Here is a 16399-nt window from a genome sequence, read left to right as displayed (position 1 = left end):
GTCTGGTGTGTCTGCAACATACGCACAGCTCAGAGTCCGGGAACAAACCTTCAAATCCCAGCATCTGGACAATGCACTCAATCCCAAATGGCATGAAATGTTTGAGGCCATCGTTCATGAGGCGGCTGGTCAGAACCTAGAGGTGGAAGTGTTTGATTCAGATTCTGATCGAGATCATTCCCTGGGCAGGACCGTACTAAACTTGGGGATTGTGAAGCAATCTAAAATAGTTGATGAGTGGTTCACTTTGAAGGACAACCCTACAGGACGGGTTCACCTCAGACTGGAGTGGCTGACACTAGAAGCCAACCAAGGAAAGAGAAATACAAGTGTGGGGAGTAAAACAGCAAAGCCATCTTGGCAGTGTATTTGGACCAGGCTGAGGCACTTCCTATGAGAGAAGGTAATGGGGATTCCCAACCCGATTGCTCAAATCTCAGTGCAGGATGTTACTCGTGACAGCCAGATTTGCTGGAATACCGTGAAGCCTAAGTGGCAGAACGCGTTCACTTTCTTCATCAGTGCCCCAAGCGAACAGAACATTAGTGTACAGGTGAAGGATAATGACCATGTTCAGGTTTTGGGAAGTCTGTCCATTCCTGTGTCCAATCGTCCCAAGAGTCCAGATCGGACTTCAGATCAGTGGTTTAATCTTGAAAACTCCGGCTCAAACAGCTGCATCCACATCAGAACAGTGCTCAGGTTTCTCTGTTTGGATAAAGCTGCAGTAAAAAAAGAACTCATGGAGAGGGAGACACGATCTAAAGCTTGGCTTTATTTTACTAAACGAGACAAATTATGCCGTTTGCAATAACAGGGTTTTTCCTGCATTGACATTTTTCTAGCGGCCGCCAAAGTGAATTTTGCCCTGCCAAAGTCTTATTTGATTGGTGAGTAATGTAGATGAACTGCGTCGCTTGTGACAGGGCGCATGTTTAACTGAAAGAACAAGCAGAGAGAGAGAGAGAGAGAGCCAGTCGCACACTCTCTCTCTCTTCGGAGCCGGGCGAAAGTGTAAACAAGACTTCACCGTCTCCAAACTAAGCACTGTCTTGCTCTCTCTCCCTCGCACAGAATCAAAATACATCGACACGATGGTAAAAGGTCAGAAGACCAAAGTTTCATGTGGAGCATTCGGAGATTTTTTTTTCCTGAACTACCGCTGGGTGTGAATTGTGCTAAAATCGTTGCCTTATCTTCTCTGAAAAGCGTTCTGCACATTCAGCTGACATAAAAATCACACTTAAAATAAACGAAAAAACCTATCCAGTGATGTGACCTATCCAGTGATGTGTTTTCTGTTGACACAAACCTTGTGGGATGTCCATGTCCAACTGCTGGGATAATCACACAACGCATATGACACGTCCAATTCACCAACTAATGACTCCTTTGAACCGATTCATTTTAATGAATGGTTAAAACAACTGATCTTTCCAACACTGAACTCATGAGACGTCTGAATCAACAACAAGGGGAAAAGAAAATGGTGGCTGCGTTAGAAACAGGTATGATGCATTTAAGGGAAATGATAAATAAAAGATAAAGCAATGAAATTCAAAACATCACCACATAACACAAGAAAAAAATATATAGATATGACCAGGATGACAGTAAAGGTTTGCTCCAAACAAATTAAACGTAACCTTCTTATAACCCTTATTTATATAGATTTATATTATTAATTAACACTATTATTAATTGTTTCTCTCTTTTTGTGACCCATTTAGATTCAAGCTAATACATTTAATTGACCCTTACTCCATTAATATATGTATACAATTTATTTTTAACCTTTTTAAGGCCCTTTCACACCGGATGCGTAACGAAAAAGTGAATAGTTCGCGTCAAAACCATTCACATCAGCCGCGACGCGAATTTGCGACGTCTGTGACGTTCAGAGCTTCAACATTCCAAAACTTTTGCGCCAACAGCTGAGAAAACACGGACACTTCATCATCATCATCCAGTGAAGACGAGCTTTTCATTTTCTTTAAAGACAGAAAAGAAGGTTTTGGGTGCACAGAACAGAGAGTCTGAAGGGGAGTATGCTTATGTGCAGTTTTTTTGCATCTTCAACTAAACACAGTGCGTTTTGTAATGTCACTACACGTTACATGTAACACACAAAGTAAGTTAAAATCATTCGACTAGAAACTGTAGATATCACACAAAGAATGTATAGTATACTAAAAGCAGCCCTAAATAGTCTCACTACATTTTGTTACATGTTCAAAGTAAACACGGTCTCAGTCTCTATCTTTGACGATAATAGTGTTAGCTTTCTATCCCAAATGTAGTTTAGCCTGCTAGCCTACACAGCACAGGACTACACAACGACTAAAACTATCACACAACACACTCACAGTCGTGATAACCGAGTTGGTTGGCAATGCTACGCCACACATTGTCTTTCAAATCGTTGTCCTTGTAGCTTGTGATTGGCTGAAGCCTTTTCTGTCGCCGCAAAAGTAAATAAAAAAATAAAAAAATAAATAAATAATCGACATCGAAGCGAAAAAAATAAGTCGTTTTTCGCCGCAGCACATTCGCGTTCGGTGTGGAAGCAGGCCCGGATTGGCTAATCGGGAGCACCGGGAGAATTCCCGGTGGGCCGGTCTGTTTTATTGGCCAGGAGGGCCGGTGTTGTCATGGCACTGGGTTGAATGCTTTCCTTATAGGCTCCAGTCATAGCGCAGCCCCACTATTTTTTTTATTATTATTTTATCGCAGCCCCACAAAAAATAAATAAAGTCACTTTGTTAGAGATGTGCGAACAAAAAATAAGAGATACAAAACATGGATAATAGCCTATAGGCGCAAAGGCGGCGCTGAAAAGGCCATAATAAAATATTTCTAGAAACTCAAGCGGCCAAATAGCCTACGAGTCAGGGCCGTACCGACCATTGAGGTCTCCGAGGTCCGGACCTCGGTAATTTTTCCTGAGTGTATAATGAACGTTGTGAAATAATTGCCTAATATTAACTGCTGCAATGATTCGCATATCCCGACGATAACCGACCTCATCATCTGAGCTGCACTCAAACACCGCTCGTCGGCAATGGCAAAATGTTTGAGATGACCGATCAAAGCAAGCGGGATTTATGTTCACAGAGGCGCGAGCCACGGCCGCGCGCGAATCCCAAAACGACGCTTCACGAGATAAGGTGCAAGTGGCTAAACTAAACAGCTGTTTTACGATAGAAATTTTAAACGACCGACATAAATAATCACTTTGCAAAGACTGTATCAATCTAAGCTCAGCTTCACGAATGTGAGATTTACAGGTAAAGATAAAGAGACTGTGAGAAGAAGAACGAGAGAAGGAGATGGAGATGAGAGAGGAGAGCAGGTAGAGCAATAGCCTATTGCATAATAATGCGAAAAACTTTATTACAATGGATTCCTATTTAACACAGTCAGATGTTCTTTGCCAATTTTCTTTGAAAAATAATATGCCCCCGAACCCCCTAGATCACTTTTGGGACCTCTGTATGTGTACTGATATTGCACTGAATAGAAAATTATATTTTTGAAAAATACGATGAATTACAAGGCTGTACAGAACAGTGCACTATTGCAGACTTAGGCTCAATCCCAATTCACCCCTTGCCCCTACCCCTCCATTTTGCGCATTCCCGTGAAGTGGTAGGGTTGTCTCAATTCTTTTTTGGTTGGAGGGGTAGGGGTAGGGGTAGGGGGAAAGGCCCAATAGTCCTTGAAAGATTGGGCCTTATATACTGAGGGTTTAATTACATTATTTTAATAGTCAGTCGGGAACTAACGTGGGCCGGTCTAAGGCATGAAACTCCAGGGCTGAAAATGAGTCCCACTCCGGCCCTGTGTGGAAGCACTCATTACACGAACAGCTGATCAAAAAATAAAACCACGACGCGTGTCAAAATATAAGGCAGGCGCACTTAAAAGCCTTTCATTTTCTCAAAAAACGACGGTGCGCCTTAAAATCCGGAGCGCCTTATATGGATCAATTGGTTGATCCATACTGGTTGTACACGGCGCTCAAGGCGCTCTGTCAAAATGTTTCAGTATGAAAATAATAAAATGTTTTAGTACGACTGGTAAACTACAAAGCCGCACCGCTTGCAGCATTACGGCTACCGTTTGAACAACGTTACCATGGGAGTGAACGGGGTTGTCAGAACGCTTAATAAAGTTTGACTTTATCTGACTGTTTTGTTGACATTTCCTTTAGCACAGCTCCATCTAGTGGATGCATAACGCAAACCCAGTCAAACGTTTGACTGCAGTATCTTCTATTCTATGCGCCTTATAATCCAGTGCGCCCTATATATGAAAACAGTTCTAAAATAGGCCATTCATTGAAGGTGCGCCTTATAATCCGGTGCGCCTTATAGTGCGGAAAATACGGTAATGAATAATTTTTTAATTCGAATACAGTTCTTCCAAAGGACAACCCTTTAAAAATACCCTTTTTACTCTCATTCTCTAGAAATAAATAAATAAAAAGAAAATTAAAACAAATGAAATTAACAAAAACATGTGCACAATCCTACCGTTCATTCCTTGATTCACAAAGCTCGGTCCTTATATGGGCATGGCTCGCCAGTTCCTGCTGGCAATAGTTTTTTTCCCGATGTGAAGCAGGGACAACACATGTACAAAATCTTCTTCAGGAATCCTCCAGTGTCCAGGAAATGTGCAGCATCCGACTCAGAAAATGAGGAAAAATGGAGAAGAAAAAAAACGAGTAAAAGACCCACCCTTGCAAAAGACAGGCCAAAAACACAATAGGCTCTATGCACGTAACAGTTCCGGGTTCGCGTGTACTAGGCTATCAACTTCCTGTTCAACTTCCTGTTTATACACGGACAGATATGGCTCTCTTTTATAGTCGCTGTCTTCAGGATTTACCTCGTCTCACGGTAAATGACATAGATCGACTCGTAACAACATCATGTGCTGCTCCCAACAGCAAGCGGGAAAAGGGATTTAAAATGTATATCGGCAGCTATATCGACAACTATGAGGGTAAGTAAGCTAACGTTATCATGCTAACAGTTATATTGTAATCAAGAAACTGACGTGACTGAACTTGTTAACGTTAGCTATTTTGTTTCACACTACTCTACTATATTAAAACAGACAAACTAGCACAGTGTAAGAACGTGTAGTCCAGTTTCGAAATGTATGTTCATCTTTTTCCGTAACAGTGTCAATGAAAAACAAGGTGACAGGAGAGGTCAGCGTGAGGGCAGTCTGTCATAGATCCATGAGGAAAAATGAAAAGCCACACGAATTGAAAGTAGGGTGATTAGGGTCAATGTTAGGGTAATGGTTAGGCTGATAAGTTGCCCAGCTGATAAGTAACATTATCTAAATGTACATGGCTCAGTCTACTGTTTATGGATGTGAATGAGTAGGCCTATGTAGCTCTCATCTACAATACAACATAGGTAAAGTTGGTTTTATATTCGTACAGTCGCATATTCGCGGACTTTCGCGTTCAGTAACTCGTGAACTAAAAGTTGTTACTACACAAATAACACCTAACACATAACTATACATATAACACCTGCAGACAACCGAAAGTGCAGAGCCTAATTTTCCTAAAAACGAGCTTTCCTTCGCAGTGGAAAAAATACATTGATCTCTATGCGCAAGCTGCTGAGAAGGGACCGTCTGCAAAGTGCAAACCCCGAAAAGTGTTACTACACAATTTTCAAAAACTTCACTGTAATTCTGTATTGTTGCCAAATTCAGATCACACATGACACATCACTGGTGTCCTGCTGGTTATATAACAAGACTTTGTTTTGCATAAATGCAATACAATTGTATAATTGCATTACAATGTGTGATCTGAATTTGGCAACAATACAGATAATTACAGTGAAGTTTTTGAATATTTTTCATAATAACAAATCATAAAAATAATGCATTTTTTTTTTTTTATCCAAAATAAGTGTTGTAGTATAATCATCAGGACAGTAGTGATGTGTGAACTGAATTTAGTGACACTATAGTGTGTGTTTTTGATTTACTGATTGGTCCCTTCGGATCCGTCTCTCAGCCGCCTGCGCATATAGAGATCAATGTATTTTGTACATTCGGAGGATCATTACAGGTAGCACCTTCAGTACCACATACATGGACAGCGCCATGTCACATAGTCAAGTTTTCCTAAAAAGTAAAAAATTGCCAAGCGGGGAAAACATTTTAAGCGTGAATGTGCGAATATAAAAACAACTTTACCAAGTCAATACAACCGTATGCTTTTATTAGTTATATTTTTCTTGTTAACAGTTTATCTCTTAAGAGGTATTTCTCATCTAAGCTTCTATTTCTCCCTAGATGGTGTTAAAAGACTTGAAACCTGTCATTTTGGTGAGCACCCACTGCTCCTGTGTGGCGGGGTGTGCCTTATGCAACCATTTGGTTGCACTACTATATCAAACAGCACACTTTTCACAATTAGGCCTCCCTGCTGTACCCCCAGTGCACAGTTGCACAGAAACTGAGCAGACCTGGCATAAGCCAAGGACCTTGGTAAGTCATCTGTCTGTCATGTGAATTGTACCATGTAACTATTGTGATGCCATGTCAAAATGTGTCATTGCTGTCAGGGTGTTAGGCCAGGTCCGGTGGGAGACATGGAGGTCCGCAAACCCCAAAATTCTACCTCTGTTTGTGTGAGGTGAGACTATATTACCTTTAGTTTAAGATGTGTTGATGTGGTTAATATGTATGCAGTTAATATGCTGCAGGTTTTTTATTTATTTTTTTACATCTTTTCACTTCAACATTTTCAGAAGTTCTCTCTACAAAGCACTGGATGGGGAAATGCCAGATCTTGCCACATTGAGAGTGGCAGAAGTATATAGGGACTTTCTCCCTTTGCTTGCACCTCTGGTGACCACCATGGGCATGTCAGCGGAAGTCCCATTAGTTCAGTCAGCTTTTGGGGCTGTCCAGGCCGGGAGTGTGCTGTCATTTCAGCAAAAACCACCAGAAATGCGGGAAATCATCAACATCCCAGATGCCCCTGCCCAACCTTCCCTTCCCATCCAAGGCTATAGGCTTGAGCCAACCACATGCGCCCATGTGTTATCAGAGGAGGAACATGTATATATAAAATCGCTACAGGTGTCATTCCACATGGCCCACAGGATTGAAGTTGCAACACGGGAGCAGAGCTCATGCCAGGAATGGCATCGACTGAGAAAGATGCGAGTTACATCTACACGCTTTCACGAGGCATGCCATGTTCGCTGTCATACATCAGCTGAAAATCTGGCACACAGAATTCTGAGGGGGACTGTCATGACGAAGGACATGAGGAGAGGAATCGATATGGAGCCAGTTGCCGTGACAGAGTACTGCAGTTTAAAAAATGTCAACTATTCACCCTGCGGGTTCATTATACACCCTGATGCTCCATGGCTGGGGTGCTCTCCCGATGGAGTCGTGTTTGATCCTTCTGAAAACCCACCATTCGGCCTGCTGGAAATTAAGTGCCCCAACATCAAGAGTTACGTTGACTGTCCCTACCTGAAAATGTCTGGTGGCTCTCTGCAGCTTAGGAGGCAGCACAAGTACTATTGGCAAGTACAAGGTCAGATCCTCCTAACAGGTTTGGAGTGGTGCGATTTCGTGGTATGTGCGCAGGAGGACATGCTTGTTGAACGCATACACAAAAATGTAGATGTAATGCGTACCATTAGAGACCGAGGAGATCTTTTTTTTTTTTACCACTACCTACTGAAGTGTTTGCGTGTTTAAGTCATTTCAGATTTCAGATGTTGCTTCATTTAATGACTGTGTTAAGTGTGAGTGTGGCCACATACCACTGGTGGTCCATTCAATTACTCTGAAATTATTGTACAGTATTATATTTATGGTATTCTATATTTATTGTATTATTCTTATTAAAATGATTTACATATATACACTCATGTACATATATTTATACAATACATATAACAATCTATATTTATTATATTACAATACACATGTATATATACATCTTTATACAGCATTATATTTATTGTATTATTCATAGTTATTTACACTAAACAATATTTACATACATACACACACTATATTTATACACTATACACAATATAATATACCTATCTATTATATTACAGTATATATACATTATCTTTGTACAGCATTATATATATATATAATTATTTTTAAACAAAATATCTAATATATCAATATATCTATTATATAACATTACACATGTATATACCTATACATCTCTCGATTCTTATGGTTATTTTTGTGTTCTGTATTATGAAATTATAATAAAATATGTATAAGGAAACACTGTCTTAGTTTTGTCTGTTGATCAGAGGTATGAATACAGAACAGTGTGAAATCCATAGTATTTACAAAAGTATATGTACAATATTTATACAAACCTTAGCATATCACCAAGGATGAGAGTTTAGACTCAATGGCTCCATGCCTTGACAAGTGGTCCACATTGGTAGTTCACAAGCAAACATGCCACTGTGAACAGTTGGTTTATGCTACCAGAAATGGACAAGGGGATGACGGTGTCAAACAACTTATGCTCTTTAACACGACGGATAAGACGTTCAACATGTACCCTGAGCCTAGCCACAGACTGAGTGTGTGTCACTTCATCAGCTGACATTTGTTTTCCATTGGTCAGGAAAACAGGCCGGTGGATTTTACATGGCACTAGGCTATCAATTAAGAAGCCCTTATCCACCATGATGGCCATGTCAGGGGTAAGAAGGTTAATGATCCCTGACTGTTTGAACAGCTCCCGGTCACTAATAGACCCTGCATACAGTGCAGAAACAAATGTTATTGCACCATGAGGTGCCATTCCTACTAAGGCTTTGAAGGTGCAGTGAGACTTGTAATTTGAAAAGACCTCACTTTGTAGTAGCAAAGAGGAAGGTGTTTGGCAGCGGATCTCTGTACAATCCAGGATAACCTGTGTGTCTCGAAATTGATGGAATTCTTCTGGCAGATGGGCTCGTACTTTCTCTTTTGGCATCCAAATGCACACTGACCCCAGGACAAAATACAGGAAGTTGGCCCAGGTTGTTATGATGCGGCTTACAGTGGTCTGATGTACTTGAAACCGATGACCAAGGTCCCTTTGCTTGAGGCCCAAAGCAAGATGCATCAAGAACAGGAAGAACTCATCTATTGCAGGAAGTGCCCGAGTGTTTCCAGGCTCCTTGAAGACTTTGGAATTGGTGACACGAATCATCCTGTGAGTTGCCGGTTCAATCAGTTCCCAGAAGGCCATCAGGTGGTTGTATGTTGCAAATCTGTCAAGAAAGAAACGTGCATTGGTTCTCACATGGCATAAAATACTTATACATAGCTTTGTAGTAAGTTTAAACTTTAGAAAATAGGAATGCTGAACTACAATCTTGAAATATTGAGTCATGACAATTATGGAATTTGGTATGTATGATTAAACTAACTCTGGTTGCTGTTTAGGGCTGTGAAACGATTAATCGCATCCAAAATAAATGTTTGTGTACACTGTACACATAATATATGTGTGTGTACTGTGTATAATTATTTAGTATATATAAAAACACACACACGTATGTATATTTTTAAGAAAAATGTGTTATTTATATATTAAATATTTATATATAATTCAAATTTTATATATATTTATATATATTTATATATATATATATATATATTTATATATATATATATATATATATATATATATATATATATATGAAGAGTTCAGATGCAAAAGCCTATAAGTGCCATCTGAAATTTACTTCTAGAATGATAATTTTTTATAAAGCTTGCATATTTAAGTTAACTAATTTCACTTAAATGACAATTAATAGGTAATTTGCATTGACATTTAAGTGAAATTATTGAACTTAAATATACGAGCTTTGTAAAAAATTATCATTCGAGAAGAAAATTTCAGATGGCACTTAGAGGCTTTTGCATCTGAACTCTTCATATATACACACAGTATATTTAATTAATTATTTCTTAAATATATACATGCATGTGTATGTACACACAAACTTTTTTTTGATGTGATTAATCACGATTAATCGTTTAACCAGCTGGTGTTCATACTTATAATTATGTTAGTCTACGTTGTTGTTGTTATTATTTTGGTCAGTGTAGCCTACTTTTAGGCTGCCTAGGCTACGTGTAACTAGCGTATATAACTCCAATCATATTTATCAGAAACGTGGACAAGTGTTTTCAGGACAGTGGCAACGCTATTACAAATGCTTACCACAGGCAATATAATCTTACCTTGTATAAAAGCGTATGTCCTCATCGGACCCAGCAAATCTCCTGAGACCAAAGCGGTGTGTGATCTTTGTTTGCTCCAACTGCTTCCGTACATCTTCTATCTCCCTTTTTAACTCCGCGTTTTCATGTAGAACCATGTCCACAGCTGCAGCTTCGGGAATTGAACAATAATCATGTCCAGTCCTCTCCACATCAAAGTCCATATCTTCTTGGTCTACGTCCGAGTCAGGATCAGGGGTCAGCGGTCTCTCTCGACGTTCCCAAACACTCAACCTCGGCGGCTGCTCCTGACGGTTCCACTCAAACAGTGTAGGGAAAACACCTTTTTTCAGACGTTTCAGACGAGCCCCTTCCATAAAGTCATCATGTCTGAAATGAACGCTACACACCTTTGTGTTTTTGTTGACTAGGAAGTCATCTCTCCTGATCTGCGCGATCCACTTTTTTCTGAGATCCTCTTCCACTGGAAATGAATGGAAACTCACAGTCGAGTTGTATCTTGCCGACACAACGCACAACGGCACACAACAATGTTCAGATCTAGGTCGCATTAGCTTTTGGTATCGGAAAACCTTTTTCTCCATGGTTAAGCTGCCAAAAACTAGATAAGAACAACCAGAAATGTTTGTCGCTGGTAAGTATCGCGCTAACCGTCAGACGTAAATACGGAACTGGAAACTGTTAGCCTAGTAGAGAGTGTAGTCGGAAACACGTCACAATCCCCGCTGCATAGAGCCTATTAGACATTCTTTCAAAAATATACATTATTACAGCAGTTAGTCTGCATATAAACAACATTCAACATTTTGGACTTCATGCTCATCTAACTTTAGCACAGTGAATTTACACAGATTTCCGAAGAGCCGTTTCTCAAATGGCGCGCTTTAGGCCTCGTCATCTGCGTCATGATCCGCCATTAACTCTCAGCTCGAATACACGACGAAAACTATTAAAATAACAACTGTTAACTGCTCAAAGTAACTTTTAACTCTGAAACATTAGTTATTCAACACATTCACGCAATATTCTTACCATTATAAAACAGATTAACTCTTATGCGTCTTTTACATACCACTGCATATAACATCAGCATTTGAACACCATTTATCAAACATTTATACAACAACAACAATAACAACAAAAACCTCAGTAATAGAGAATTTAATAATTTCACTTACCAAGAGAACTCAATTTTTCAATTATGAAGTTTTCAGCAAAACTCCCAACTTTAGGCCTGTGTTTTCTCTGTAACGTTAGTATTCGTGTAATCAAGCACACATTCACCCGTAATCGTTGACTGATGAAATCCAATCCACACTTTTATTTAAAAGTCTCTCTGTTGTTTCTCTTATACAACTGTTAGTTTATTCGGTCTAATTCTATTATTTCTTCTCCTCTGTTTAGGATCGCACAGCTTCTCTCTCTCGCGAGGAGTGTTGCGTGACTTGCGTCATCTGTGTCCTGGCTCCTCCCCCACTCGTCTAATTGGACCAATCTTCATCTTATTAAATTGAATAACTTTTCTAAATTAGTTTTATAGTTTTAATTTATGCATTTTCTTATTTTCTCTTCGCAGATATTAATAAAATAACTGTTTTATATATTCATGAGTGTTAGTCTTTTTCTTTCTTTTCTTACATCAACAGGATTGTTTAGGTTACACTTTACAATAAGGCTCCATTTATAACATAAATTACATAAAAAGTACAGTTTGCTTAATCAAGTGTAATCTTTAAAACAAAAGCTTTCTTCCTAAGCTATTTAATATTTAATATTTAATATTTTTATATTAAGTTATTAATATAATTGTAAAATGTTTTAGCATTATTTGTCCGATGAGTTGGTAGCAGGGAAAATAACTTCTAAAACATGTTGCTTTTTAATAAATTATTTCATATTTATTAAATATGAATTTATAAAACCAAAGTTTTGTTTCCTACAATGGATTGTAAATATTCACCTCATCCACTCGCTCACTTTATCTCCACATGACGCGGTCACGTGGTTCATGTAGAGTTCACCCGCGTTGCCAAGGCAGACAGCAGCAGCTATATTTGCTATATTTGCAGCAATTATCGGTAAATATTGACGCATAATGTACATTGATTATTACGTTAACACGTAAATGACTTACATGTGATAGCATTTTTTTCTGGGGAGTAGCAGAAACACAGCATTAGGCCTAATACGTTTACATACGTGCATACTCTACCAGCCAAAAGTTTTGGATCAGTAAGATTTTTAATGTTTTTAAAAGAAGTCCTGCTCACAAAGGCTGCATTTATTTGGTTAAAAATACAAAACACATCGTTAAATATTATGACAATTTAAAATAACTATTTTCTATTTTAATATATTTTAAACTGTAGGTAATTTATTCCTGTGATCAAAACTGAATGTTCAGCATCATTACTCCAGTGTTCAGTGTCACATGATCCTTCAGAAATCAGTAAAATATGATGATTTGATGCTCAAGAAACATTCATTGTTATTATCAATGTTGAAAACAGTTGTGTACAAACTTGTGACACTGAAGACTGGAGTAATGATGCTGAAAATTCAGCTTTTAATCACTGGAATAAATTACACATTATATTCACTATATATTCACATAGACAACAGCTGATTTACATTAGAATAATGTTTCACAATATTACTGTTTTTGTTTTTAAAAATACAAAAACAGTAATATTGCGAAATCAAATACATGCAACTTTGGTGAGCAGAAGAGACTTCTTTAAAAACATTAAAAATCTTACCGATCCAAAACTTTTGACTGGTAGTGTATAACTAACATGCATTTCATATAGTATATACACACACATACACACACAGTTTTTGCAGTTGTATGAAATACATGTTAGTTTTATTTAGCAGTGTCCTGTAGTGATGGGAGAAACGAAGCTTTTCAAAGCTTTCATACACACAAAAAACCTTTAAGAACTTTTTTAATACCAGATTTACACATGAGGACGTCCCTAAAGAGAGGTTTTTGGAGATTTTGTCAGGGTTTAGTCACTTCTGGGTACAAATTTAATACCAAAATATACAAAAAAATGTAATTTCACTTTCTGCTGTTCACAGGTTCGGGCCCTGAGAGCTTATATAGAGACAGACAGGCGGAGAAGCTCTTGGTAGTGATGGTGAAATGGGCTTTCCCGCTCGACTGTATCGCACAATGGTTCATTACTCGAAGCTCGTCAACACGTTTCACACTATAACGGCATCTTGTGGTCAAAAGATGGAAAAGCTGCTTTTCTGTCCCAGAAGACACATCCATTTTTCTTCATGTAATAAATCACTGTGTGCTCTGTAAACCACAAAGCAATCAAATTAATCCTCATAATTCATGTGTTAGTGTTGATGTAGTTATTATACAATGTATGAACAAACAAAATGAGTTTATGATTTTAATCTGCTTTGATTAACAAATGCAGCCTTATTCACATAAATTTCAGCCTCAGTCCTAATCCTATGAGTTCAGGCAAAGCTCATGTAGGCATATATAATCAAAATAAAATAAAATGATTGTGGAATGGTGAAGTGCTTGTGTTGTGAACATTTTATTTTGTGGGTAATTTAAGAAATGAAAGATTTGTATTAAGGAACAGGACTTGTTCAACAGTGACTACGTTTACATGCAGCCAATATCCGGGTTATGGTCGGGTTAAGGTCACTATTTGGGTTTCTGAAACATTCGGAATAACCCGTTTACATGCGTGAGCAGAGAGAGTTACTCCTGTATACATGGAATTTGTAATCAGTTGGGAATATCCCGATGTAAACGGCGACGCACGGTTAGCGTCAGGACGTACGGACAACCTTAAGACGCAATATGCGTCATTTCCAATTCTTCTTCCTGTATCCAAAGACAACAACAACAGCAGCAACACGCGGATAATGAGTAGTTCGGGGCAGATAGCGATCGCCTTTGTTTGCGCTTTCCTTCTCGCTCCAAAAGTGTGTTGCTGTGCTGCGTCTCGCCATGTTAACCTCTACTTCTTGTTTACTTCCGGTATACTGCACGCGGGTTTTTGCATGCGCCGTCTTTACTCAAAAGACCAAGATTCCTTGCGAATAGAACATGCGCAGAACACAAATCAATGTTCCTTTTGATGGGGATATGCCGATACGCGTTTACATGACCAAATATTCGGGTTAGAAAAGGGGTACCCCAGGGGTAATATCCGGGTTTTTAAAAACCGGGATATGAGCATATCCGGGTTTTTGCCGGTGTTTACATGGCCGTGCGCGACCGGGTTATTGCTAATATCCCGGTTTTGAACGGGTTATTGGCTGCATGTAAACGTAGTCAGTGTGAGGCTGTAGAGGATAATAATGGGTTTTATGGGAGTGTTGTTAGATCAATCTATATAGGGTGAGCATCAACCTCTAATTATTGTATTATTCTAACTAAGTGTATGTGGGAAACCACATCATGATTATGCAAAGTTACCATTAGAAGAAGTTAAGTTTGTCATTTAATTTCTATTGTAATGGCCGTGACCTCTGGTTAGATATAATATACCTTAATTAAGTGTGTTCAGATCTATGGGGACTAAAACCTTAGTTTGATGGACACCTTTACGAACGACAGACACAATGGAGAAAGTCATTTTCTTCTTCTGTGTGTTTTCTTTTTGGATTGTGCAAATCACATACAGGTATATATATTCTATTTCAAACATTCATGAAATTAACATATCAACCTCAAATAGCTATCAAGTTAAAAAGGATGGGGTTTTATCAATGTCTCTCCAGATTTGTCAGTACGAGGATCTTCTGATCGGTTAAGAGTTCAGATTGGAGAAAACATCATTCTGAACCGCAGTACATAATATAAGCTTGTGACGGTAGCCAGTCCTTCTGGATTATCCTCACTTAAGTTTCAGCGCCCCCTTTTGTATGTTGATGGACTCACGTACTTGCTTCCTAGTATGCATTGTTGACTGCTGATTGACTATCACCTGTTCTGATTTAACTCTGATCAGTTAACCTATATCTGGCTTGTTAACCTGGTGTTTCTTTGCGCAGTATTGTCTCACTGTTGTGTGCATGTCTGAGCGTTCCTGGTTTTCCTTGTCTACCTGTGTCTTGATTCTTGCCTTGCCTTGCCTGGATCTCTCTGATTGTCTGCAGCCTGCCTAGTGACCCTCTGCCTGTTTCTGGATTCCGTTTGCCTGCAGCCTGCCCATGATCTCCAGCCTGGTTCTCGACATGCCTTTGTTTAATCCTGAATCTGTTGATGCTGAATCTAATCTTTGACTGAGTCTTATTTAATAAATTGTTGCAGTTGGATCTGCCTCTGTCATCTCATTCATAACAGAATACTGCGCCAAAACGAAGATCCAGCAACTATGTCTACTCTGTATGCTGCAGTCACCGCTCGAGCTTCCCTGCTTGCCACGCATCAGCTCCAGCTGTCTCGCCTGACCTCAGTAACGGAGGAACTGTTCAAGGCTGTTCAATCTTTGCAAAAGTCTGTTGTGGCTTCATCTTCAGCGTCAGCATCTCCTGCACCAGCACATGCTGCCGAGCCTCTGACTATCGAAAGTACGAGCCCTCACTTCGCATTTCCCGAAAAGTTCACTGGAGATCCTGGTAAATTCAAAGACTTTGTTTCCAGATGCTCTCTGTATCTCACCCAGCAGCATTCGCTTTATCCTACTGATGCCAATAAGATCGCCTTTGTTTGTTCTCTGCTCTCTGGCTGCGCATTGGATTGGCTCGTCACGGTCTGGAAAACGGATGGATCCGCCTTCCCCTCATTTGAGGTATTTATGCAGCACTTTCAAGCTATGTTCGATGACGTTCAGGAGGGTGAGGAAGCGGAGAGACAAGCGCATCGCATCAGACCAGTCAAGCCTTCACGTTTCGTCATGCCCGTGCAGCCAGCTCTTCGCGTTGGCACTGTCCGGACCGTGTTTTGCGCCGGGTCTTTTGAATCCGTTCTTCACGCCGGTCCTGTTGAGCCTGCGCTTCACGTAAGCCCTGCTACCCGATTAGTCACTAGACTTCCTATGATGATATCCAGCATAATAGACTCTCAGCTGATATCAGTGCGATCAACCAGAAATATCGTGCCTCGTGCCAGATCCTTCGAATCCGCTCTCCGCGCCGG

General features: G+C 39.5%; 1 protein-coding gene across 1 annotated transcript; it reads left to right on the top strand.

Annotated features, from left to right (window-relative positions):
• Positions 1-4822: 4822 nt before the first annotated feature.
• Positions 4823-8106, top strand: LOC311300308 (uncharacterized protein). Its single transcript, XM_084424539.1, has 4 exons — positions 4823-5010; positions 6334-6528; positions 6606-6676; positions 6792-8106. Exons 1-4 carry the CDS (start codon positions 5005-5007, stop codon positions 7759-7761), a joined length of 1242 nt encoding a protein of 413 aa, XP_084280665.1. The 5' UTR covers positions 4823-5004; the 3' UTR covers positions 7762-8106.
• Positions 8107-16399: the final 8293 nt, after the last annotated feature.

This window comes from Rutilus rutilus, assembly GCF_951802725.1.
Source record: "Rutilus rutilus genome assembly, chromosome: 11".
NCBI lineage: Eukaryota > Metazoa > Chordata > Actinopteri > Cypriniformes > Leuciscidae > Rutilus > Rutilus rutilus.
This window is presented reverse-complemented; position numbering and strand designations above follow the sequence as displayed.